This window comes from Odocoileus virginianus, chromosome 20 (genome assembly GCF_023699985.2).
Source record: "Odocoileus virginianus isolate 20LAN1187 ecotype Illinois chromosome 20, Ovbor_1.2, whole genome shotgun sequence".
Lineage (NCBI taxonomy): Eukaryota > Metazoa > Chordata > Mammalia > Artiodactyla > Cervidae > Odocoileus > Odocoileus virginianus.
In genome coordinates, this window is record NC_069693.1 from 5,970,026 (window position 1) to 5,992,049 (window position 22,024).

General features: G+C 56.5%; 3 protein-coding genes and 1 non-coding gene across 5 annotated transcripts; 2 read left to right on the forward strand and 2 right to left on the reverse strand.

Annotated features, from left to right (window-relative positions):
- Nucleotides 1-1,314: 1,314 nt before the first annotated feature.
- Nucleotides 1,315-12,686, forward strand: SLC17A7 (solute carrier family 17 member 7). Its single transcript, XM_020885668.2, has 12 exons — nt 1,315-1,532; nt 5,892-6,144; nt 7,581-7,699; nt 7,998-8,112; nt 8,191-8,278; nt 8,553-8,639; nt 8,739-8,881; nt 9,483-9,632; nt 9,797-9,929; nt 10,596-10,706; nt 10,913-11,040; nt 11,268-12,686. Exons 1-12 carry the CDS (start codon nt 1,471-1,473, stop codon nt 11,559-11,561), a joined length of 1,683 nt encoding a protein of 560 aa, XP_020741327.1. The 5' UTR covers nt 1,315-1,470; the 3' UTR covers nt 11,562-12,686.
- A 127-nt stretch (nt 12,687-12,813) lies between these two features.
- Nucleotides 12,814-16,246, reverse strand: GFY (golgi associated olfactory signaling regulator). Its single transcript, XM_020885669.2, has 3 exons — nt 14,203-16,246; nt 13,790-13,963; nt 12,814-13,174 (listed from the first exon to the last, which is right to left on the reverse strand). The coding sequence occupies exons 1-3, from the start codon at nt 15,632-15,634 to the stop codon at nt 12,975-12,977; spliced, it is 1,806 nt and encodes a 601-aa protein (XP_020741328.2). The 5' UTR covers nt 15,635-16,246; the 3' UTR covers nt 12,814-12,974.
- A 629-nt stretch (nt 16,247-16,875) lies between these two features.
- Nucleotides 16,876-18,952, forward strand: PTH2 (parathyroid hormone 2). 2 transcript variants are annotated; one of them, XM_070450524.1, is made up of 3 exons: nt 16,876-17,163; nt 18,059-18,183; nt 18,684-18,952. In XM_070450524.1, exons 1-3 carry the CDS (start codon nt 17,101-17,103, stop codon nt 18,856-18,858), a joined length of 363 nt encoding a protein of 120 aa, XP_070306625.1. In that variant the 5' UTR covers nt 16,876-17,100; the 3' UTR covers nt 18,859-18,952. The 2 variants fall into 2 exon arrangements, with proteins under 2 accessions (XP_070306625.1, XP_020741297.2); XM_020885638.2 differs by lacking the exon at nt 16,876-17,163 and adding an exon at nt 17,264-17,951.
- Nucleotides 18,953-19,347: 395 nt separating this feature from the next.
- Nucleotides 19,348-19,450, reverse strand: LOC139030148 (U6 spliceosomal RNA). The gene has a single exon (XR_011482454.1). It is a non-coding gene; the product is annotated as a U6 spliceosomal RNA (small nuclear RNA).
- Between the last annotated feature and the right edge of the window lie 2,574 nt (nt 19,451-22,024).

Below are 22,024 nucleotides of genomic sequence, written 5' to 3' on the forward strand. Positions count from 1 at the left end.
AAACTGTGACACCCAAAGACCCAGCGAGACAAAGCTAGAGGCGAGAGGCTGCGTCCCGTCCTTGGCGCCCACCCGTCGCGCTGGCTGCTCCCTCCCACTCCCTCGCGGACCTGTGCCACATAGTGAGATTTTAATCCCAAATGCATTTTTGGCCCTACGCAGGGAGGCGATGGGGAAAAGAGCACCTTCCTGGGGGCTGGATCTAGAGGTGGACTCGGCGTCGGGTAAAGGGGCTGGCGACGAAAGGAGCGGAGCAGGACCTGCCTGCGGGCTGGAGATGGCCGAGGACAGTAGAGGTTCAACCCCAGAGGGGCAGGGCTGGAATTCAGGGGTGCAATAAGAATTCAGAGGGCGGGGACAAATCCCAGGGGGCGGAGACAGATCCCAGAGGGAGGGGATAGAACTCATTGGCCGGGAAAGTACTCACGGATGTATACCTGGATCGGGTTCCAGAGGGTGTGGGCAAAATTCAAAGCAGGAATAGATCCCAGGGGAGGGGACAGAACTCAGGGGTAAAGAAATATGCTAGAGGACACACTCAAGGGGTGGGGACAGAACTCAGGATGAGAGAACTAAAAGGGCAGGGATAGATCCGAGGCTAGGGAGGGAATAATGACCAGCAACGAGGGTAGGGGGAGTATAACTCTGGAGAGATGAATCCAGAGGGAAGGAAATCGGAAATGAACTGGAAGGGGTGGTGGGCCAAGAGGGGAAACAGAATTGGAGGGACATGAAATCCGAAAGGGGAAAGATAGAAACAGGTGGCTAGGGAAGAACTAGAGGGGACAATGGGTGGATCGAAATGGGGGTTGGAATCTATGAAGGGAGAAGGAATTCCCTGAATGAGAAAAGAACCTTCTGAATGAGAAAGTTGGAACTGAGGATGTGGCAGGTTGGGGATGGCGTGCCTGGGCAGGATGAGGATCTGGAGGGCACAGAAATTCGGAGAAGTAGGACTGGGAGGACAAAACGCAGGAGGATATTTAGAGGAAGATGAAAATGCGAACGCGAAATTAGGGGAAACAAGTGGCGGGAGCATATCTCAGGAAAGAACTCTGGAGGAGAGAAAATCTGGGATAGAAGGAGCTGGTGGGGAATGGGTGAGGGAGAAGTAACTCCGGGAAGGGACTGATTTGGGAGCGATGCAACCCAGACAAGTGAGTTCAAAAAGCCAGAGGCATGGTCTTGGGCGAGGCAAGAACCTGGATGAATGGCAAGGGAAGGTGGGCGGGACTAGAATAACAAGGGGGCGGGGTATAGAAGGTGGGCGGGGCCTCGTCCCGCCCCACCCCGCCCCCGACGCTGAGTCCGGTGACAGCCCCCAGAAAGCCCGCACTCGCAGCCTCCTTCCCCCCGAGCGGAGCTGCGGGGCCGGCCGGGCCGGGGCGGACCCCGGGTACCCGGACGCGGCCGCCCGGGCCCGCGGGCGGGGGGAATCGGCGGGGGGGTCCGGCAGCAGGGGCGGCCACCATGGAGTTCCGCCAGGAGGAGTTTCGGAAGCTAGCGGGTCGCGCCCTTGGGAAGCTACACCGGTGAGCGTGGTGGGGGTCCTGGGCGTGGAAGAACGCGAGGGTCCGAGGAGAACGCTCATTCCCACCTGGGCACAGATGGACAGCTGGACAGGCGGTACCCATGCGTGGGGGGGCCACCCATCTGTCCAGTTTTCTCCCTCGGTCTCCGACGGTCCGGTCTCATCCATCATTTTTCTGCGCACCACCCCATCCTTAGGCTCTCTGCCCTTTTCTCTGGGATTATAAATATATATCCCCCTCTTTTGGATCTCTGATTCCCTCGCCGGCTTCTGGGTCTCCCTTCACCTGTACGTTCTCTGCCTCCTCTCTCCAGATCTCTGTCCACTCTCTCTAAGTCTTTATTTCCTTTTATCTCTGAGTCCCCGTCCCGCTCTCTTGCTCTCACTAGATCTCAACAACCTTCTCTCTGGGTCTTTGTCTCTTTCTCTGAGTCTCTGTCCCCCAACTCCCCGCCCTAGGGTTTCTGACACTCTCCTTTAGGAACTCTGGCCCTCTCTCTGGTTTTTTTACTACCTTATCCCAGATCTCTCCATCTTTGTGTGTTTGTTAGTTGCCATCTCTCAGAGAGTTTAATCTGAAGCTAAATCGGATTGAGGTCCATTGGTCCTTGTCCTTGAGGAGAGCTAAGCTGGGAGGAAGAAGTCAGGGTATCCTGGGTCTCTGACGGAGAAGGGAGTTGCAGGCCAAACATTAGGTTCCTGGGGTAGGATGAACTTTCCAAAGGGTATAGACCAGGGCTGAGAGGGACTTCCTCCCAGTCAAGGAGATGACCCCAATGACCTGGGTGTCCCCAGAGCAGTCTGCTACACCTCTCCTGAGTCTCTCACCCCCAACCCCAGCCCTGGCTCCAAGTCAGAGAAATTACTCAGCTGCGGAGAAGCCTAAAAATATCTGGCCACAGTGCGGGGAGGAGTTGGGGCCTCATCAGCACCATGCCCCTGCTGCCATTCCCTCAGACCCTGGGGTCCCCGTGGCCCACAGCCCTGACCCTATCTTTAATTGATCTTCAGTGCAGCTCACTAGACCACGCAAGTCCTTCTCTAAGTCTAACACTCATCCCGCTTGCTGCAGATTACCTCTGCGCTCCAAACTTACCCCACCCTTTAGTAACCTGAGAGATAGGAATAAAGCTGGACAGAAGGGAGGGGGCAGGAGGATGGTGCAGTGTTGGGGAGGGGGTGGAGGAGCTGAGATAACCTCACCCTTTCTTTTTTCCAATCTTCCAGCCCCTCCCCACCCTTTTTCTCACCTCCTTTCACGAGTTTCTCAAAATACATCAGCGTGAAGTCAGGAGAGGGAGAGAGACGTGCTGGAGGAGGGGGTTGGGAAGGGGGATGGAGGCAGGAGGAATGTGTTTCTCAGGCTCTCTTTCTTTCTCAGTCTCCGCTTCTCCTGTGTCTGGGTTTCTCTCTGACTCTGCCTGATCGTCACCTCTCTCAGCTCCCTTGGGAGCCCCTAGAGACCCCAGAGTTCAGGGTTCCCACCAGGACAGTCACTAAGTCTGGAGTTTGAGTACAGAACAATCGCATCTGAATCCTGGGGTCCGCTTTGGTGATTGCTGAGAGGGGGAAGTGCCCACAGCGGACTCCTTTTAATCCTCTAGACGAAGCTGGGGAAACTGAGGCACCGTTGGGAAAAGGTGGGGGGGAGTCAGTAGCTGAGTACACATGGCATCTTTTGAACCCAGGTCAGTCTCCTGCCCAAGTCTGGGGTGGGGGCTGCAGATTTCCTCGAGATGAGTGCTGCTGGAGTGGGTGGAGAACTCCATCAGATCAGGAAACACACAGCAACCCAGGGCGACTTGGGACAAGGACAAGGGGGGAAAGGGAATACAGCAGGAGACAGGAGCCAATATGCCTCCTTTTTGAGAGCCAGGCCTGGGGCGGGGTGATGTGGAGGGCCAGGAGGTGATCAGGCCCCACTGCTGCTTGTGTGTGACCTTGGACATGCTGCTTCTGTTTCCTGAGCCTCAGTTTTCTCGGTTGTACAATGGGAGGGTAAGGGAGAACCAAAGGGACAAAAGAGGACAGAGATTGGGGAGGGGAGAGTAGGGGGGCAGAGAGTCTCCGAGAAGCAGAGGCAGAGACCCAGAGATGGAGGTTGAGACACCGTCTTCATTTTAGTTGAAAGAAATTGGAAGGATTAGTTGCTCAGTCGTCTCTGACTCTGCAACCCCATGGGTTGTAGCCCATCAGGCTCCTCTGTCCATGGAATTCTCCAGGCGAGAATACTGGAATGGGTAGCCCTTACTTTCCCCAGGGGATTTTCCTGACCCAGGGAGCTAACCCAGGTCTCCCGCATTACAGGCAGATTCTTTACTGTCTGAACCACCAGGAAAGTGCCCTACCTGCTCCCTAATAGCTGCCTTTCCTCATCACCAAGTCCCTAATCCTGAGTTCCAGGCATCCTGAGAGAGCAAAGTAATCTATTCTTACACAGCATGAAGCATTGGGGCCACCTTCACCTCTGCATCTCTAGTTCTCTTGAAATGATAATGTCACCTTGAAGTTCCCTCTTTGTCACCTCACATTCTACTCATGCCCCCATTTTACAGATACAGAATACTGAGACTGCGTTCCTTAGTTTAGAAAACCTTGATCTGAGATCTGTGTCCTCATATTAACAATGAGTATCAAATTTCAGGGGCTGCAATCCCATCTTGAGTTTCAGGGTCAAACAGCATGCCAGGGCAACCTGGGTCAAAGTTTAATCTCATTGCCTGACCTGTTCTGATGGGAGGGCCAGTCCCTACAACCGTGCACTATTCATTCTGGGGGGCTTCTGTTCCCCACTCTCTGGCTCATTGTCCCCTGCCCAGGGTATTATTTCTCGTCCCTCTAGTTTCTGTCCGTTCCCCCAGTCTCCCCACTTTCTTAACCCCCTCCCCCACTTCCTTAAGTTCCAGGATGGGGAGGGTTGCTGTGTTCCCATCTCTTCCACCCGCCTCCTCCCAGACCGTCTGGCTGTTCTTTCCTCCCCCGTCCCAGTCTCCCTCGCCTCCATCTGTTCTAGCCCCTTCCTGGGATCCAGCCCGATCCCCTGGCTGCCTACCGGCCTCGGAGAGGAGCCCCACCTCACAAATCATATCCCCAGCCTGTCTCTCCTCAGGCTGCTTGTCGCTCCATCTTTCTCTCAGCATTCTGGGTCTCTGTCTCTGCATTCTCTCTCCTGGGTTTCTGTCCCCACTTGTCTTTGGGTCCCTCACTAGGTTTCAGTCCCTTTCCTTCTCAGGGTCTCTGCCCTACCCCCTGCACAACCCCCGCCCCCGTCTTTTCTCAGGGTCTCTGCCCCAGTCTCTTTCAGACTGGTTGTCTGTTTCTCCCTCTCTGGGTATCTGTTCCCTTCTCTCTGAGTCTCTCTCCCTCCTGTGTCTCTGACCCTCTTTCTCTCAGTCTCTGTTCTCCACGCCCCCCGCTCCCCGACCATTTCTGACATCCTCCTTTTGAATTTTTCCACGTCTGTCTCAGGGCACCTCTTTCTCCCAGCAGCCTCTCTCTGGAATGGAGGTGGCCCTCCAAGTACCCTATCCGTCATCACAGATTCAATCCTGGATCCAGAACAGGCGGGGGCGAGAGTCACGCTGGGGACTGAGCCAATCCCCCTACCAGGGCCATCTGTCCCTTGCCAGGACACCACCCGCCACTCCTCCTCCCCACCCCCTAGGCTGACAGCCTGAACTCAAGTTTCCCCAGATATATCCAGCTGGGCTGCTGGATTCCAGTGCCCTGGACCTCACCCCCCCACCCCACCTCCCATCCCTGGGAGTGGGCTTCCAGTGTCTGAATGGAGTCAGCTGGATGTCAGCCCCACACCTGGGCCTGGAAGCCGGGCAGGGCATGCCCCGGGGCAGGGGAGGGGGTGCGGTATATATAGCAGATGTGGCTGAGAAGCATCTGTTCTTTTGACACCTTTGCTGAGGCATCTCCTTAGCGCCTTTTGCTTCCTCAAATAGACTCATATCTGGAAGACGGGGCTGGAGAGAGTCTCTGGGCCTTGGGGGTGGGGGCTGGGGGCACAGGGTTTTGGATTGCAAGGGGAGCCTGGGTCTAAAACAACTGAGTTGAGAGGTGACAAGGCTAGTGGAGAAGGGAACTGGGGAGTTCCATACTCGAGTCTAAGGAAGGAAGGGGCTGGGGGCGCGTGGGAATTCCTGGTCTGAGGGAGATGGAGACCAGGGGTCCAGATTACTGGACCCTGCAGGGAGAAGGAAGTTAGGGGCTGGACTCTTGGGGAAAGAGGGGTTGCGGGCTTAGAATCCCTGGTCTTGAAAAGCAAGAAGTTTTGCCCCAACTTGTGTCCTGGGGAGGAGGGGGCTGGGGTCCCGGACATCCGAATCTGATCCTTGCTGCCTCGCCGCAGTCTTCTGGAGAAGCGGCAAGAAGGTGCCGAGACTCTGGAGCTGAGTGCAGATGGGCGCCCGGTCACGACGCAGACCCGGGACCCGCCGGTCGTGGATTGCACCTGCTTTGGCCTCCCTCGCCGCTACATTATCGCCATCATGAGCGGTCTGGGCTTCTGCATTAGCTTTGGCATCCGCTGCAACCTGGGCGTGGCCATCGTCTCCATGGTCAACAACAGCACGACCCACCGCGGGGGCCACGTGGTGATGCAGGTACCCCGGGGCGGGAGCTGCCTGAGGCTGGGGAAAATCCTGCCCGGGCCCTCTGATGACGTCACGCTCGCCTACGCGAGGCCCAGACCACGCCCCTTCCACGTCCCGGCCTGAGTAGACCCGCCTTTTTGCCCTGCCCCACCCTGGGCCCTAACCAGGTGGCGCTAGCGGTAAAGAACCCGCCTGCCAATGCAGAAGACATAAGAGACGTGGGTTCGATTCCTGGGTGGGGAAGATCCCCTGGAGACGGGCATGGCAACCCACTCGCACTTGCACTTACCACACAACCTCAGCTCCACCTCACCTCAGGGCTCTCCCTTCCTGAGTCCTGCCTTTATCTAAATGAAGCCCCGCTCCTATTTGTTTCACCTCTCTGATTTCAAAGTGTAGATTCTGCCAAGCATTTGTTTCCTATGATATGGCTGCTCCTGTTTCATTTTGGGCATCCTAGCAACTTTGCTCCGCCTGCGTCTCCTGCACCTGTTCCAGTGTTGAGTCTTACTCCCGGGCCAACTCAGGCTCCACCGTGAATTTGTTGTTGTTGCCTTACCTTGCGGCTTGCGGAACTTTCTCAAGCAGGGATCTAACCCGCACCCCTTGCAGTGGAAGCAGGGAATCCTAACCACTTGACCACCAGGGAAGTCACTCCATCGTGAAAATTTTTTTTAAGATTTTTTTTTTTTTTTTTTTTGATGTGGAACATTCTTAAAGTCTTTATTGAATTTATTACAACATTGCTTCTGTTTTATGTTTTGTTTTTTTTTGGCCATATGGCATGTGGGATCTGAGCTCCCAGACCAGGGATCGAACCCTGTATTTGAAGGGGGAGTCTTAACCACTGGACTGCTAGGGAAAGCCCCGCTGTAAATTTGGATTCTGGCTTTTTGGAAGTTCCACCGCTGCTTACATCCCTTCACCATATGCTCTGGACATTAACCTAAAGCCCCCCTTCATCTCAGACTTTCTGTTTTAATTTCCATATAGGCCATGCCCCTGCCTCCAAAAAAATTCCTGAGTTGGGCTGTGGCCTACCTGCCCCTGTTCCTTTCCAATCACGCTCAACCCTTTGGCTACTTCTTGTCTCTTCCTAGAACCCATCCAATCAGCAAACGGTTTGTACGTTGGTTAGAAGTGGAGGAAGAATCCCACCGCATATATGGGCTCCTATGCATTCCGAGAAGGGACCCTGAGGCAGGCAAGCAGACAGAGCTAGGCCTTTAGGCAGCAACAGGCTCTGTTGCTAAGGTAGTGCGGCCATAGCAACATGGAGGAGCAAAGTTGGGGTAGATGGCCCGAGCTCTGATTGGCAGGTGTTTTGAAGGCGAGAGGGGATCCTTGTTGCTGATTGGCCGAGGGATTGTCTGCGGGTGCTGATTGGTGGAGAAGCAGAGCGTCTGGGGCAGGGGTGCTGGTTTGATGTGCCTTTTGGCCCACAGAAAGCTCAGTTCAACTGGGATCCAGAGACTGTTGGCCTCATACACGGCTCCTTTTTCTGGGGCTACATTGTCACCCAGATTCCTGGAGGATTTATCTGCCAAAAATTCGCAGCCAACAGGTATGAGGGGGGCGGGGGGGATGTCTCAAAGTGGGCAGAAACTACAGGTGTGTGGGTGGAGTTAGAGGCTGTGACCTTGCATTTGGGGGTTGACTCCGGGAAAATGGGAGGAGCCTGGGTTCGGAGGCAAGGCCCTAGAGAAAGGTGGGCTTCGTATTGTGGAAGCGGGGAGTCTCATAGAAGGTGGGACCTGGGGTTCTGGGGGCGCGGGACCTGGCCTGCTGAAGGAGGAAAGGGCAGAGTCCTAGGTATGGCAGGATAGCTGGACTCTTCTCGGAACACCAACTTTTCCTATCAGGGTTTTCGGCTTTGCTATTGTGGCTACCTCCACTCTAAACATGCTGATCCCCTCGGCTGCCCGTGTCCACTATGGCTGTGTCATCTTCGTGAGGATCCTGCAGGGGTTGGTAGAGGTAAATCTCCGCCCCCTATGACCTCTTTGCCGTTCCGACTCCACCTTTTCTCGTTGACTTTGGTTTTTTCTTCCCTAGGGGGTCACGTACCCCGCCTGCCATGGGATCTGGAGCAAATGGGCCCCGCCCTTAGAGCGGAGTCGCCTGGCGACGACAGCCTTTTGCGGTGAGAGGAAGGGGCAGGGATCCAGACTCGTGGGTCTGGGGCTGGGGTGGGGGAGTGGGCTGAAGTCCAGACTCTTCGCTGGAGGGAGGAGGGGGTTGCGGGCTTGAACTCCCGGATCTTAGAGAGGAGAGGGCTGGTGACCCAGACCGACGTGTCTGAGGGAGGAGGGGCAGTGGCCGATACTTCTGTATCCCAGAAAGGTGGGGGCTGGGAATCCGCACTACTGCATTTGAGGAAAGATGCGCTCTTCTCCATCCTGCACCCTCCCCGTTAGGGTCCTATGCTGGGGCGGTGGTCGCGATGCCTCTCGCCGGAGTCCTGGTGCAGTACTCGGGATGGAGCTCTGTATTCTACGTCTACGGTGAGGGGCCCGGACGCCTGGGTCCGGGTGGCTCTGGGGCAGAGCGAGGCCGGTCGTCACCTCGCTTCCATCCTCCTCCTGACCCCCTCCCCCCACCAGGCAGCTTCGGGATCTTCTGGTACCTGTTCTGGCTGCTCGTCTCCTATGAGTCCCCGGCGCTGCACCCTAGCATTTCGGAGGAGGAGCGCAAGTACATCGAGGACGCCATCGGCGAGAGCGCCAAGCTCATGAACCCCGTCACGGTCCGGGCCCAAGCCTGGGGAGGGGGGGCGGGGACGCGGTGGGAAGAGGAGAGCTATCAAGGCAGGGAGACGGGAGGAAGAGGGGCTTTGAACCCGCACTGCGTGTGGATCTTGGTAGATCTACATAGACATCTCCATAGACGTTTAGAGGAGACGATGGGATCGCCAGTTGGATGGCGCTAGAACCTAGGGGGCGTGATTAAAGCCCAGGGAGGACGGGGTTAGCAGGTGCCGAGAGCAGGGCTAGGTGGCGAGGTGGGCGGAACCACTGAAGGGCGTGGTTAAACCTGCAGAGGCGGATTAGAATGTGGGGGTTTGCTCAGACCTCAGGGTGGGTGAGGCTCGAATTAGGGGGCATAATTGGGTGGAAGGAGACTCTTGGATCCACATTTATGACTCTCTGAAGGTTATCGTGCTGTCTGGACACCCGCCAGCCTGAGGACCACTGAGGCTAGGATGTTAGCGTTCCTCCTTGGCGGCTTTAGTGAGACAGGGAAATCTGGGTCTCTGCGGGACTATCGTAGGATCCCTGAAGGGACTCGGAGAGCGCCCAGCCCTGTTCTCAGTCTTAGCAGCCCTTCCCTCCTCTCGCCCACCACAGAAGTTTAACACACCCTGGAGGCGCTTCTTCACGTCCATGCCAGTCTACGCCATTATCGTGGCCAACTTCTGTCGTAGTTGGACTTTCTACCTGCTTCTTATCTCCCAGCCTGCCTACTTTGAAGAAGTGTTCGGCTTCGAGATCAGCAAGGTTGGGCCCGGAAGGGGAGGCTGCGGGCGCGGCGGGAGGGTGAGCCCGGGAAGGAGAGGAACCTGGATCCCAAAGGGTTGGAAAGGGGGCAGAGAGGAAGCCGTGGTGAGACCCCCAGGCAGGTGGCCGCTGAGCCGCGCCTCCCTGTACGCCCGCTGGCGCAGGTGGGCCTGGTGTCAGCGTTGCCTCACCTGGTGATGACCATCATCGTGCCCATTGGAGGCCAGATCGCCGACTTCCTGAGGAGCCGCCGCATCATGTCCACCACCAACGTGCGCAAGTTGATGAACTGCGGAGGTGAGTGGGGCGGGGCCTGGATCTGGGACCGGGCTGGGACGGGCAGAGCACGGCTGGGCGGATCTAGGGGACTGGACCATGGAGGATGGGGCCGGGGTCAGAGGGCGTGTCCATGGGGAGCGTGTCCAAAAAGGTGGAGCCGGAGCGAGACCAGGTCTGGCAGGAACAGAATCTCAGGTGGCAGCCTCCGGGGCAGTGTCTGTAGAAGGGCAAGGGGGTGTGGCTGCCCAGGTGAAGCAAAGGCGAGACCATGTTGGTTCTGGGAGGACCGGGCCTATACGAGGCTGGCCAGAGTAGGATGGGACCTGGGTGATGAGGAGGGGCACCCGGAGAGACGAAGGTCTGAGTGTAATGAATGGGGACTGAGAGGGAAGCCGTGAGGGTGCCGAGGTGGGGCCTAGACCCTCCGTCTTCAGGGCGTGGTCTAGTCAAGGGCTGAGGCCATTGAGGTCCCAGCTGGGGCAGCGAAGCCTGTGCACGTGGTCAAGGGCCAGGCTGGAGAATTGAGGGCTTGGTTAGGGCCGGCGCGGGCAGGATGGAGGACAAAGCCAGGGACAGGCGTGGAAGTGGCAGGACTGGGTCAAATTGGGAGAGGTTGGGAACCGGGAGTGGGTCTGGAGAGGCGGGGCGGGGCGGGCTGCGCTCAGAGGGGGTGGTCCTCCGTAGGCTTTGGCATGGAAGCCACGCTGCTGTTGGTGGTCGGCTACTCGCACTCCAAGGGCGTGGCCATCTCCTTCCTAGTCCTCGCCGTGGGCTTCAGCGGCTTCGCCATCTCTGGTGAGAACCAGCGATCTGCAGCTTGGGGGTGGGGGGACTCTGGTCAGCTCTGTGGGGAACTTCCTGGCTCAGGTAGAGCACCTCGCAGCCTCGCAAAAGGCGGACGGGAAAAAGCGGAGCGGCCGGGAGGTCCGGGGAGGCTAGGCTGGGGGAGGAGTCACTGGCATGGGAATCGGTTGTGACGCCTCCCGGGCTCGCCTCGCCAGGGTTCAACGTGAACCACCTGGACATCGCCCCGCGCTATGCCAGCATCCTCATGGGCATCTCCAACGGCGTGGGCACGTTGTCCGGCATGGTGTGCCCCATCATCGTGGGTGCCATGACTAAGCACAAGGTCCGTGCTTGGGCCCTGACCTACTTGCCCTCCAAATCAGTGTACAGCACCTTCCTGACATAAGTCACCTCTCTGGATCTCCGGCTCCTTGTCCAGAGAAAAGGCCCGCCCTAGCCCCGCCCTTTTCCTAACCCCGCCCTTTCCACAGCCCCGCCCCCTCACATAGCCCCGCCCCCTCTCCTGTCCCTCTGTCCTCTGACTTCACCTCCCGGGTGTCCCCCCTGCAGACTCGAGAGGAGTGGCAGTATGTGTTCCTCATTGCCTCCCTGGTGCACTATGGGGGCGTCATCTTCTACGGGGTCTTCGCTTCGGGAGAGAAGCAGCCGTGGGCGGAGCCTGAGGAGATGAGCGAAGAGAAATGTGGCTTCGTTGGCCACGACCAGCTGGCTGGCAGCGACGAAAGTGAAATGGAGGATGAGGCTGAGCCCCCCGGGGCACCCCCTGCTCCCCCTCCATCCTATGGGGCTACACACAGCACAGTTCAACCCCCAAGACCCCCACCCCCTGTCCGGGACTACTGACCACGTGCCTCCCACTGGATGGCAGTTTCTAGGACCTCCATTCCTCACATCTCCGGCCTGAGTGACAGTGTCAAGGAACCCCAGTCTCTCTGTCCTTCCTCAGGCCTAAGAAGCACTCTCCCTTGTTCCCAGTGCTGTCAGATCTCTTCCCATCCTGTTTGCCTCTCAGGGGTAGTGAAGCTGCAGACTGGCAGTTTCAAGGATACCCAAATTCCCCTAAAGGTTCCCTTCTCCACTTTTTTCTGCCTCAGTGGTTTCAAATCTCTCCTTTCAGGGCTTTATTTGAATGGACAATTCAGACTCTTCCTCTCTCTTGTGGCTTTAGGCACCTCCCCCTTTCCTTGAACCCCTGGGACTCTCAGGCTAACCCCTGAGATTACTCAACCCCCCTCCTCTTTCAAAAAAATTCAAGGTCTTCCTCTAGAAGTTTCAAATATCTCCCAACTGTATTCTGCTTTTTCCAAGTTGGTTTAACTAATCACCCATCCCTGCCATTCTAGGGATTGATTCTCACCAGCGTTTCTGAGGGGAAATGGCAGTTTCAAGCACCCTCCCCCACAAACTCTTCATCCCCCCCCCCCCCCCCCCAGCAGACTCTGCTGCAGCACCAAATTTCCCCCAAACCTCCCAGCTTAGCACATTGCCTAGGGAGACAACCAAAATGGCAGTTTTAACAATACGCCTCTCTTCACCCCCATGCACTTTTTCTGACACGATTTTCAGGTCTAAGAAGAGCGGCTGCTCCAGTCCATCAACTCAAAGGTTTGAAACCACCGCCACTGAACTTCCCCATGGTGGTTTCAAGACGCTCCCCTTCCCCCCAGTTCCTTGCACTTTATTCTCCGGGGTGGTTTTGAACCGCCCGCATCTTCTCAGTGGCCATTTATTGCGCCCCTCAGGGGCTAAATGACTCCAAATCTGGGATCCTTCCCTCTCAGACTCCCCTATTTCGGCTTAGAATTTGGGGGAACATATGTATAGGAGAAGTCACAGAATCCCAGGAAAGGGAATGGGGCTGGGGAAAAGGGGCGTTTTTCCCCGGGGCAGGGTTGTGTCTTTGTGTCTGTCTCTGTAATTGTAAATCCTGCCCTGCCCCTCTCCCAATAAAATGCTTTGGTGTACACACCCAGTCGTCACTGGCCTTGGGAATCTCCAGCCCCCTTCTCCCTCTTACCGAGGAGCCCCCAGTCTCCTTGACCCCAGCCACCCTCCTTTCCCAGGACTTAGGCCAGAGGAGTTGTCCAGCTGTGGGAACACGCGATTTATTCGGTCTCAGACTGTGTTCTCCGCTGACATCTAAAGCATTTTCTGGGTGTCCTCTATCCTAGAGGACCACTAGGTAGCAAAGCTGACCCCGGGGGCAGGACCCCTGGGTGCTTCCTCCGTCTGGGGCTGGCGCAGGTCTGGAGAGGCTCACAGGAAGTTGTTGGGGAGCGTGGCAGGGGAGAGCGGTTCCAGGCGCTGGGGGCGGCCCCCGCGGGGCGGCGGAGGCAGCTTGGGCGGCAGCGGGGGGGTGGGCGGTGGCTGCTTGGTAGCGATGTGTGAAGGGACCCAGGCGTCCGGCGCATAAAAGTAGAGGTCGTAGGGTTCCTTCGGGGCGTCCAAATGCATAACTATGGGGACAAAGGAGCGAGGTCGTCCCCGGGCTGACTGGGGGCCTGTCCCCTCTACTGAGCCGCTGGCCGATGAGGAAACGGGGGCGAGGACTCCAAGCTTCCACTGGAACGGGGTTTTCGAATAATCTTCAGTCGCTCAGTCGTGTCCGACTCTTTGCAACCCCGTGGACTGTAGCCCACCAGGCTCCTCCGTCCATGGGATTCTCCAGGCAAGAATATTGGAGTGGGTTGCCATTTCCTTCTCCAGGGGACCTTCCCACCCCGGGGATCGAACCCAGGTCTCCCACATTGCAGGCAGACGCTTTAACCTCTGAGCCACCAGGGCAGCGAATAATCTTAAGGGGCCTTAAATAGTGAGGGGGGCGTGGCGTCCGCGCAGCAAGGGCGGGGCAGGCCGCGCACCAGGAGGGGGGAGGGGGGCAACTCCACTCTGCGCTGGGGGAGCAACTTCACAGGTGTTGGTGAAATTTCCAGAGAATTGGGGGTCAGGGCTTCTACTGACCTTGGATGGGGACCTGTACTTTTAGGTAGGGCACCCTTCAGTGCCAGGAGAAGCCAGATTAAGGACACGTGCAAGCACTCGAGGAGCGGGACGCTGCAGGAGTGGCTCACCCGGTTCATCTCCGTCGTTCGGGAGGCGGTGGTGTGCGAAGGGCCGGTGTCGAGCCGCCCGGCGGTGGAGACACCACAGCACCAGGAAAATGCCGATGAGCAGCCCGATCCCGGCGAGGAACAGGCAGAGGGCCCCGCCTGCCGCGCCCCGGGGACGCCCCACCAGGGTCACGCCTGGAGGAACGAGGCCCAGAGACTGAGCACTGTAACCGCCCAGCCCCCTCCATCCTCAGACCCAGGAATCCAGATCCCGCCCTCCTCCGCCCTCGGATCCGGGAGTCCCGGCCCCCAGCCCCTCCTCCCTCAGACCCAGAAGTCCAGACCCCCGGCCCCTCCTCCCTCAGACCCGGGGGTCCAGGCCTCCAGCCCCTCCTCCCTCAGACCCAGCAGCCCGGGTGATCCCAGCCCCTCACCGGTCTCCTGTACTCGCTCCAACACGATGATAGTGTTGACTCTCTCACCTCGGCTGTGCCGCTGGGGGGCCCGCGGACTGCCTGGGGCCTGCTGATTGGGGGGCCCTGGAGGAGCAGGGGCCCCCGCAATCCGGGCTGAGGGAGGAGGGGCGTCGGGCCCTATAGGGCTAGAATTCTGGGGGGCTTTCAGATCAACTGTCCCCGGAGAATCTGAGGCGGGCAATTTAAGAGTGGTGGGCTGGGTGGCTGCAAGTGCTTCTGATTTGGGATTCAGGGGTTGCTCATTAAGAGCAGTAACTTCTTCTTTGAAGGGTGCAGGAGTTTCTGGGGCAAGGCTAGTGAAGATTTCAGGGTCAGAGGCCGTGGGGATCTCTGTTGAGTCTTGGTAGAGGGTTGTGGGGAATTTTGTTTGGGGAATCTCCGTGGGGTTGGGTTTGTGGCCTACATGAGATGCCGGGTGGGGTGTTTCAGTAGGGTCAGGATGGAGGGTCTGGAGGAATTTAGAGTTTGGGGTGTCAGGGTCATGGGTTTCCAGAGACTTGAGGTCAAAGATTTTGGTGGGGTCAGAATTTCGGGTTTCAGAGGTTTCTGCAAGTGATATCTCAGGGGAGCTAAGTTTGGGAATCTCTGGGAATTCTTGATGTAGGGTTTGGGTAGGGTCAGGGTTTGGGGTCCCAGAAAATGCTGGGTGTGAGGTTTTAGAGGGATTAGAGTTGAGATTCTCACAGGATTCTGTGTGTGATATTTCTGTGGAGTTAACCTTGGAAATCTCTGGGGATTCTTGGTGTTGAGTTTGGGTAGGGTCAGGGTTTGGGGTCTCAGAAAATGCTGGATGTGAGGTTTTAGAGGGATTAAGTGTAGAGGCCTCAGGGTATTGTGTGTGTGGAAGTTCAGTCAGGTCAGCTTTGGGGGTGTCAGATAGTTCTGGATATATCATTTTGGAGGGGTTGATTTGGAAGGTGTCCAGGGATTCTGGTGTTGAGGTGTTGAATGAGTTAGGTTTGGGGGCCTTAGGAAGCTCTTGGTGGGGGGTTTCTTGGAGGTCAGTATTGGGGGTCTCAGTGAAGGCAAGGGGGGAGGGCTCAGAGGAAATCACATGAGGTGTCTTGGAGGGCTCGGGATAAGCAGCCCCTGGGGATTCTGGGTTAGGTCCATAGAGAGTGGAATTTTCAGAAGCCGGAGGGTAGGGCTGGGAGGGGTGGTCTATCCCCAAGTCGGAGCCCACAGGCAGTGAGACCAAAGGGGCGGCCTTGGAGCCCAGCCGGGTGAAGAGGAAGACGAGAAGGAAGAGGATTGGTCTGAAGGATTTCATAGCTCTGGGTGATACCTGTAGCAGCAGGGGAGCGGGAAGGAAGGGGTTAAGGCCAGAGCCACAAGGGAGGGGCCTCTGCCCACTCCGGAGGCCACGCCCAGTGGTCCCCAGATAGACCATGTTAGCACCACCCAGGTCGGTGCCAGGAAAAGGAGATGCCACCTGCAACTCCCCAGTAGGTCGTGGGGTGGAAGCCACGGTAGCTAAGGGAGACTGAGGCGCAGGGCTTCTTGGGAGTCATAGTAAATTTCCTTATCTGTTTCCCCAAAGGGGGTCCCAGGAAAATTGGGAAAGAAAGACACATTTCCAAGCCCCCAGATCTCTTTGACTTTGGCTTTGAAGTGTGTAGACCTCTGAGGGGACATGGGATCAATTCCTCTTCAATGGCCCTGGGGATATCTTGACTCAACAGTTGTTTACATTAGAGGTCAGAAGGAACGACTGGGGGGCCTGACCGCCTGGGTTTGAGAGGCGAGGGGGCCTAAATACCTGTAACCTGAGGAGGCGGAAGACTCCTGGATCCTGGTCAAGAAGGCTGCTGGGGGTTCAGACTCCTTGTTACCAGAGGGTGGAGGGCAATGTGGATCTAAATTCCTAATTCTCTAGAAAGGAGAGGCCTGAAGGTTCAGATGCCTAGAATTTTGAGGAGGCCTGAAGGTTCAGATGCCTAGAATTTTGAGGGAGCAAAGCTTGGGGGTGGGTGGGTTGTGGATTACAGGAGAGAAAGGAAATGGGTGTATGGAACTCTTGGGTCCTGAGTTAGAAGGAGATTGGAAACTCTTGAGTCTCCTATCCTCCAGAGATAGGTGTGTAAGGGGTCTGGATTCCTCAGCCTTCAGGAGACAGCTTGGGGCAGGACTCGTGTCTCTATGGAGGATGGAAGCTGGGATCCCAGGTTTCAGGCTGGTCTTGGGCAGGGATACCTAGGTCTGTGGTTAGGTGGAGGTAGCGTGGGCATACACCCAAATGGGATGGGATCACTTGGGGTTTGGGGTCTCTTACCTGCTCAGTGGGGTCCAAAATAACAACAGGTGAACAGAGCTGAATGCAGAGATCGGTGAATGCTGCAGAATGGCTCTGGGTGGGGTGGCAGGAGGTAGGGTCCCAGGGGCGCAGGTGATGCAACTGATGCCCACCCTTGGGATCCTGGGAGCCTAGCGACAGCTTGAGCTCTTAAAGGGCCAGAGATAAAGGACACTGTTTCTGGAGTGGGGGAGGGAGTTAGGGACTGGATCATCTGGTGGAGGGGTGTGGCCCAACCAAGCTCTCCTCCCTGCAAATCTAGGGGCCCCAACCCTCTGCCCTCTCCTACACCCAAACCAAGCATCCAGGTCCCTGATAGCCTCCCACTTCAATATCCAGAAATTGGGACCCCCCCGCCCCCGCCCAGACCTCTCCCCTCAGATCTGGGAATCTAGGTTTCCAGACCCAGGCCTTGTTCCCCTCCTCTCTGGGGAACTAGGAGTCTTGGTTCCCATGTCCTGTCAATCAGAGACCCAGATTGCTGCTGCCTTTTGGGACTTCCCAACCTTTGCCTACCATCCCATCATGAAGAGCACACCCTCTTAAAAGCCAGTATTGGGGGGATGGGCCTGATCTTCACAGCACCTCCAAATTCCTCCCCAGGAAGGGCTTGGACACAACCTCAGGTAGTCAGGGCCCTTGTTTGTCTTTTCTCCTTCCATGCAGTGTCGCTAAGACTTTCCTGATTTTGCCTGTCACTATACTTGCCTTCACCTCCCACCACCACACATCCCCTTTGCCTCCTCTTTCCTACCCCCGTCTCCCACCTCTCAGTCTTTCTGGTCTCTGCCTGCCTGGATTTGGCTCTGGACATCTCTGCCCAGGCTGGCTGGCTGTCCTTCCATCTCCTTCTGTCTCTCTGAGTGCCGTCCCCCTTGATCCTCCATCTCATAACTGCTCTCTTGGTCCCTTTCCCCTCTTTTCTCTCTTCCTTCCCTTCTCCTAACTTCCTCTGTTGCTCCCTTTCTCCCTCTCTTTCCTTTTCTCTGTCATTCTTTGTCCTTCCCTCTCATGGTTGCTTCATCTCTTTGTGTCTCTGCTTCTCCCCATCGGTCCCTCCTCTGTTCCTTCCCCTGTCTCTTTCTCTGTCTCTGGCTCCTGCTCTGATGGTCCTTCCGCTGGTCTCTATTTTTATCCCTCTGACACACCCCCCGTGTCCACTTCTCTGTCTGTCTGTCTCTCCCCCTCCCGATTCTCCTCAGGTCCCAGCTCCTGGTCCCAATTAGTGGGTGGCCGCCAAGGCAGCGGCTGGCCCCCCACCCCCGGCTCCTCATTACCGCTGGCAGCTCCTAATGAGCCTGGGGTGGGGGTGACCCGGTGCCCCCGGCCCCCTGGTCTGCGTCACTGGCCGCTGCGGGGGCTGTGGAGGCGATATAAGGGGGTGCCAGACTCGCTGCTGGGAGCCCACTGCGCGGTAGGGCACCCTGCAAATGGGCTTCAGGGGTGGGTGGGTGGGATGATGGGGTCTGGTTTCTGGGCCCAGACGCGGGCATCACCGAGCTCTTTCTTGTCTCTCCACAGGTGATGGAGACCCGCCAGGTACCCAGGGGCCCCCGGGTGCGGCTGCTGCTGCTGCTGCTGCTTCTTGTGTCCTGGGGCCACCGCACGGCCTCAGGAGTCGCCCTACCTCCCACGGGGGTCTTCAGGTAAGTGGGACATCCAAGTCTCCCAAGGAAGGGTGGGGACTGCAAGAGGTGGAAAGAGACCCAAAGAGAATGGGGAACAAAGACTCAGAAAGGGGAAATAGAGACCCAGAGAGGTCAGAGATGGGAGGCTGACAGGTAGGTAATCTGCAAAACAAAGAGACACAAAAGGATTCTGAGAAAGGCTTTGAGAGACTTGAAAGGAATCGAAGCAGGAACGAGTTTGTTCCCTGAGCAACGTTTATTTGGTCTGCGGTGTGTGCCACGCGTGCGCCGAGCGCTGGGGCCGGACAGGGGTATCAGACTCGGTCTCTGTACTCAGGAGGCTCGGAACCTGGTGAACACTGAGCCGAAGACCCACACAGAGCAAGAGACAGGGCGACAGAGACCGAGCCCCTCCGCAGCTGGTGCAGTCACAGGGCTTCGAGTTAGACCGCGGGGAGAACAGGCGGCGGGCGGCGGGCCGGGACCCACGGTAACCGCCTCATTCCATCTCCCGGCAGACTCCGCAACCCCGGCGGGGCTCGGGCGGGTCCGGCCACCCCCCAGTCGCGGCGGAGCCTGGCGCTGGCGGACGACGCGGCCTTCCGGGAGCGCGCGCGGCTGCTGGCCGCCCTCGAGCGCCGCCACTGGCTGAACTCGTACATGCACAAGCTGCTGGTGCTGGACGCGCCCTGAGCGCCTGCCCGCCCCACCGCAATAAAGACCTTGCTGCGCCTCCCGACTGCGCCTCGCGTGCCTGTGTGTGGTGGTGGGGGGTGTATGCGCACGTGCACGGGGGCGGGCCCTGCGTCCGCTACGCTGGCCTCTACCCCTGCGTCCCCCTCTCCTCATCTTTCCCTCCACTCATTCTTCCTCCCCTCGGCCCCACCTCCTCTACGCCACTGCCCCAGCTCTGCCCCTCACTCCCACTCTGTGCCTTTGTCCCTCTCCACTCGCACACCTGCTCCCAACCCACCCTGCATCTCCATCCTCCCCTCTTCTCTCGCTCTCTGTAACCTCCCTGGTCTCTGTCCCACTCTGGGTCACTGGCCCTTCTCTGGGTCTCTGTAGCTCATTGGGTATCTGTCCTCTCTCGGAGTCTCTATAATTCCTTCCTCCTGGCTTCCCGGCCCTCTGGGGATTCTTCGTCTTCTTTATGCCTAAACTCTTCAATTACTTTTTCAGAAAAATAAGGAACGCTTCACAAATTTGCATGTCATCCTTGCGCAGGGGCCATGATAATCTTCTCTGTATCATTTCAATTTTAGTATACATGCTGCTGAAGCGAGCTCGCTTCCTTCAAAGCGAGCACTTTGTTTTCTCTGCCTGACTCATTCATGTTCTTCCCCCCAAACCCCTTTCTTCCTATAGGTCTCCATCTCTTTCTCCCAGCTCTCATTTTCTCTGAATTTCTTTTTTTCACTCTCTCATCACTTCCCGACTTCTACTTTGGGCACAGTGGAAAGATCGGAGGCGGTGGGATGGGGTGGGAGCTCTGGAGATGTACTTGCTATTCAAAACCAGGCTCCCCTAAACCTAGTTGTGTGATATTGGGAAGAGCTTCTAACCTTTCAGCTCCCTTTTCCTCATCTATTGTAAGACTTAAACCAGATATACAATTAGGAGACTGAAGTATAGCGCCCTTCTGGAAGCAAAATGTATTATCAGAAAAGGGTTTCTGGGGATTCCCTGGTGATAACAGTGTTAGGATTCGATGCTTTCACTGCTGGGGTGGGTTCAGTCCCTGGTCGGGAACAAACATCCCGCAAGCCACACGGAGCGCAACCCACACCTCCCCGCCCCCCCCACCCCCCCGAAAAAAAGAAAAGGGCTTCCACCTCTCTTGCAACAGCCTGCAGCAGTTTCTGCAGGGTGTTCTAACTGCGCGATTCCCAGATCATCCGTGCCAGTCGGGACGGGACGGGAGGAGAGGACAGGTGACAGGCTTTAAGAGGCATGGGACGGAGGCAGGGAAACACCTGGCTCACCCATGAAGGAAGTGAGGAAGCAGATAACCAGAATTTGCCCCTCGCTTTTTTTCTGTCTCTGGAGGCTCCGCTGGCCCTTCAGTCCTGCCCCTCAATGGTGACCATGGCAACCCACTCCCCTAACCTGATGCTGAGGGCTCTGAGCCAAGCTCCTGGGGCAATTTGCGCGGACCGCGCTCTGATTGGCCTTCAGAAGAGAGGAGTTGGCCACGTCATCGTGGGGAAAGGGGGCGGGGCTGGCACTTTGTGATTGGCAACTTCTCCGGTAATTTGCATTCCGAGAGGCGGATCGCGTCCTAATTGGCCGTTAGGCTGTGGGGTGGGGCTATTTCCCTGTTACTCAGAAATACTAAACAATGAATAACTGTATTCCTGGTGGCTCACTGGTAAAGAATCCGCCAATGCAGGAGATGCAGGAGACCTGGGAGACGTGGGGTCGATCCCTGGATCGGGAAGATCCCCTGCGTAGGAAATGGCAACCCACTCCAGTATTCTTACCTGGGAAATTCCATGGACAGAGCCTGGCACGCTACAGTCGATGGGTTAGCAAAGAGTCAGACATGACTGAGCATGCACGTGTCACAAAAATGAGTTGGCCAAATTTTACAAACAAGACTCTGGCAGTCTGAGGTCATTTCCCCAGGTTGTCAGCTAGGAAAGGACAGAAGGATAACTGGAACCCAAATATGTGCAACTTCAGAAGTTGCATTCAGAACTTTCATGGAGAAATAGAATTAAAATGTCATAAGGAGGCTTATCCTCTGTTGTTTGCTGAAGGGCCTGGTAATTGGGTCTTGTTGTATCTTGGCCTATGCTCTTCCTGTACTTCCCTCCTCCCCAGATCGCTTTCTTAGCATTTGAGGCTTTTCAGAGAATGGTGCCTGGAACCCCTTCCCTTCTCACACTACTCCCCTCTCCTCAGGAAATTTCAGCAATTCCACACTTCAATCACCATCATAGCTAGTAACACCCAGACTCTATTTCCAGACTAAGAGTTCAAAGTTCGGGGCTCCAGCCTTCTTGGAACACTCCATCCCACATGAGCTCAGTGTCCCCCGAAACCCATTCCTTCCCATGGGGTCTCCATGTCGGGAATGGCTCCACTGTCCGCCAGTCACTGGGTCACATGCTGGTCCTTGCTTTCCCCCTTCATAGCCTATCAGGCCTGGTGCTGTCCTTCCTGCTCTGACACTCTCTGCCCTGCGCTTCTTTCCATCCACTCACCCAGCCCAGCTCAGGCTTCATGCCCTCCTACTTTTTCCCTGCTTCCTGCCTCCAGCTTCACTCCCATTATCCATCCCCTGTACAGGCTCAGGTGGTCTCTTTCCCACCTAGAGTTGATTCTGCCTCTTCTATGATCAGAGCCTTTTCTCGACACTTGGCAGTAAAGCTCAGTAGAAGCTGGTGTTGTTCAAAATGCTTAATGGACTCTTGTCTACCTATCTTACTTCTTGCAACTCTAAAGCATCAAACCCATCTCTGGCTTTGTTTTTCTTTTTAAATTCAAGCAACATAGTGCTGTCTATGGCTTTCTACACACAGACAAGTATTCCATCCACCTGGTTGTCACACATTCATTTTTCCCCTCTGCCTGGGATACTCTTTGCTGCCTCTGCTCACTATAACCAACCTTATCCATCTTTAAAAATTAAATGCAAAATCTGTTCCATATTTGGAAAGAAATCTCTAACTTTCCAGGCGGGGTTAGGTGGTTTTTCTGAGCTCTCACAGAGCCTGAAGCCACCTCTACCGTGGTCCCTCCCTTGCTCAAAGCTCTCCTGAAGAAGTCTCTGCAGTGCTGAAACTGCTCTCTGTCCTGACCTGGATTTTGCTTTCATGGGTGTTTACATGTACAATAATTTATCCAGCTGATA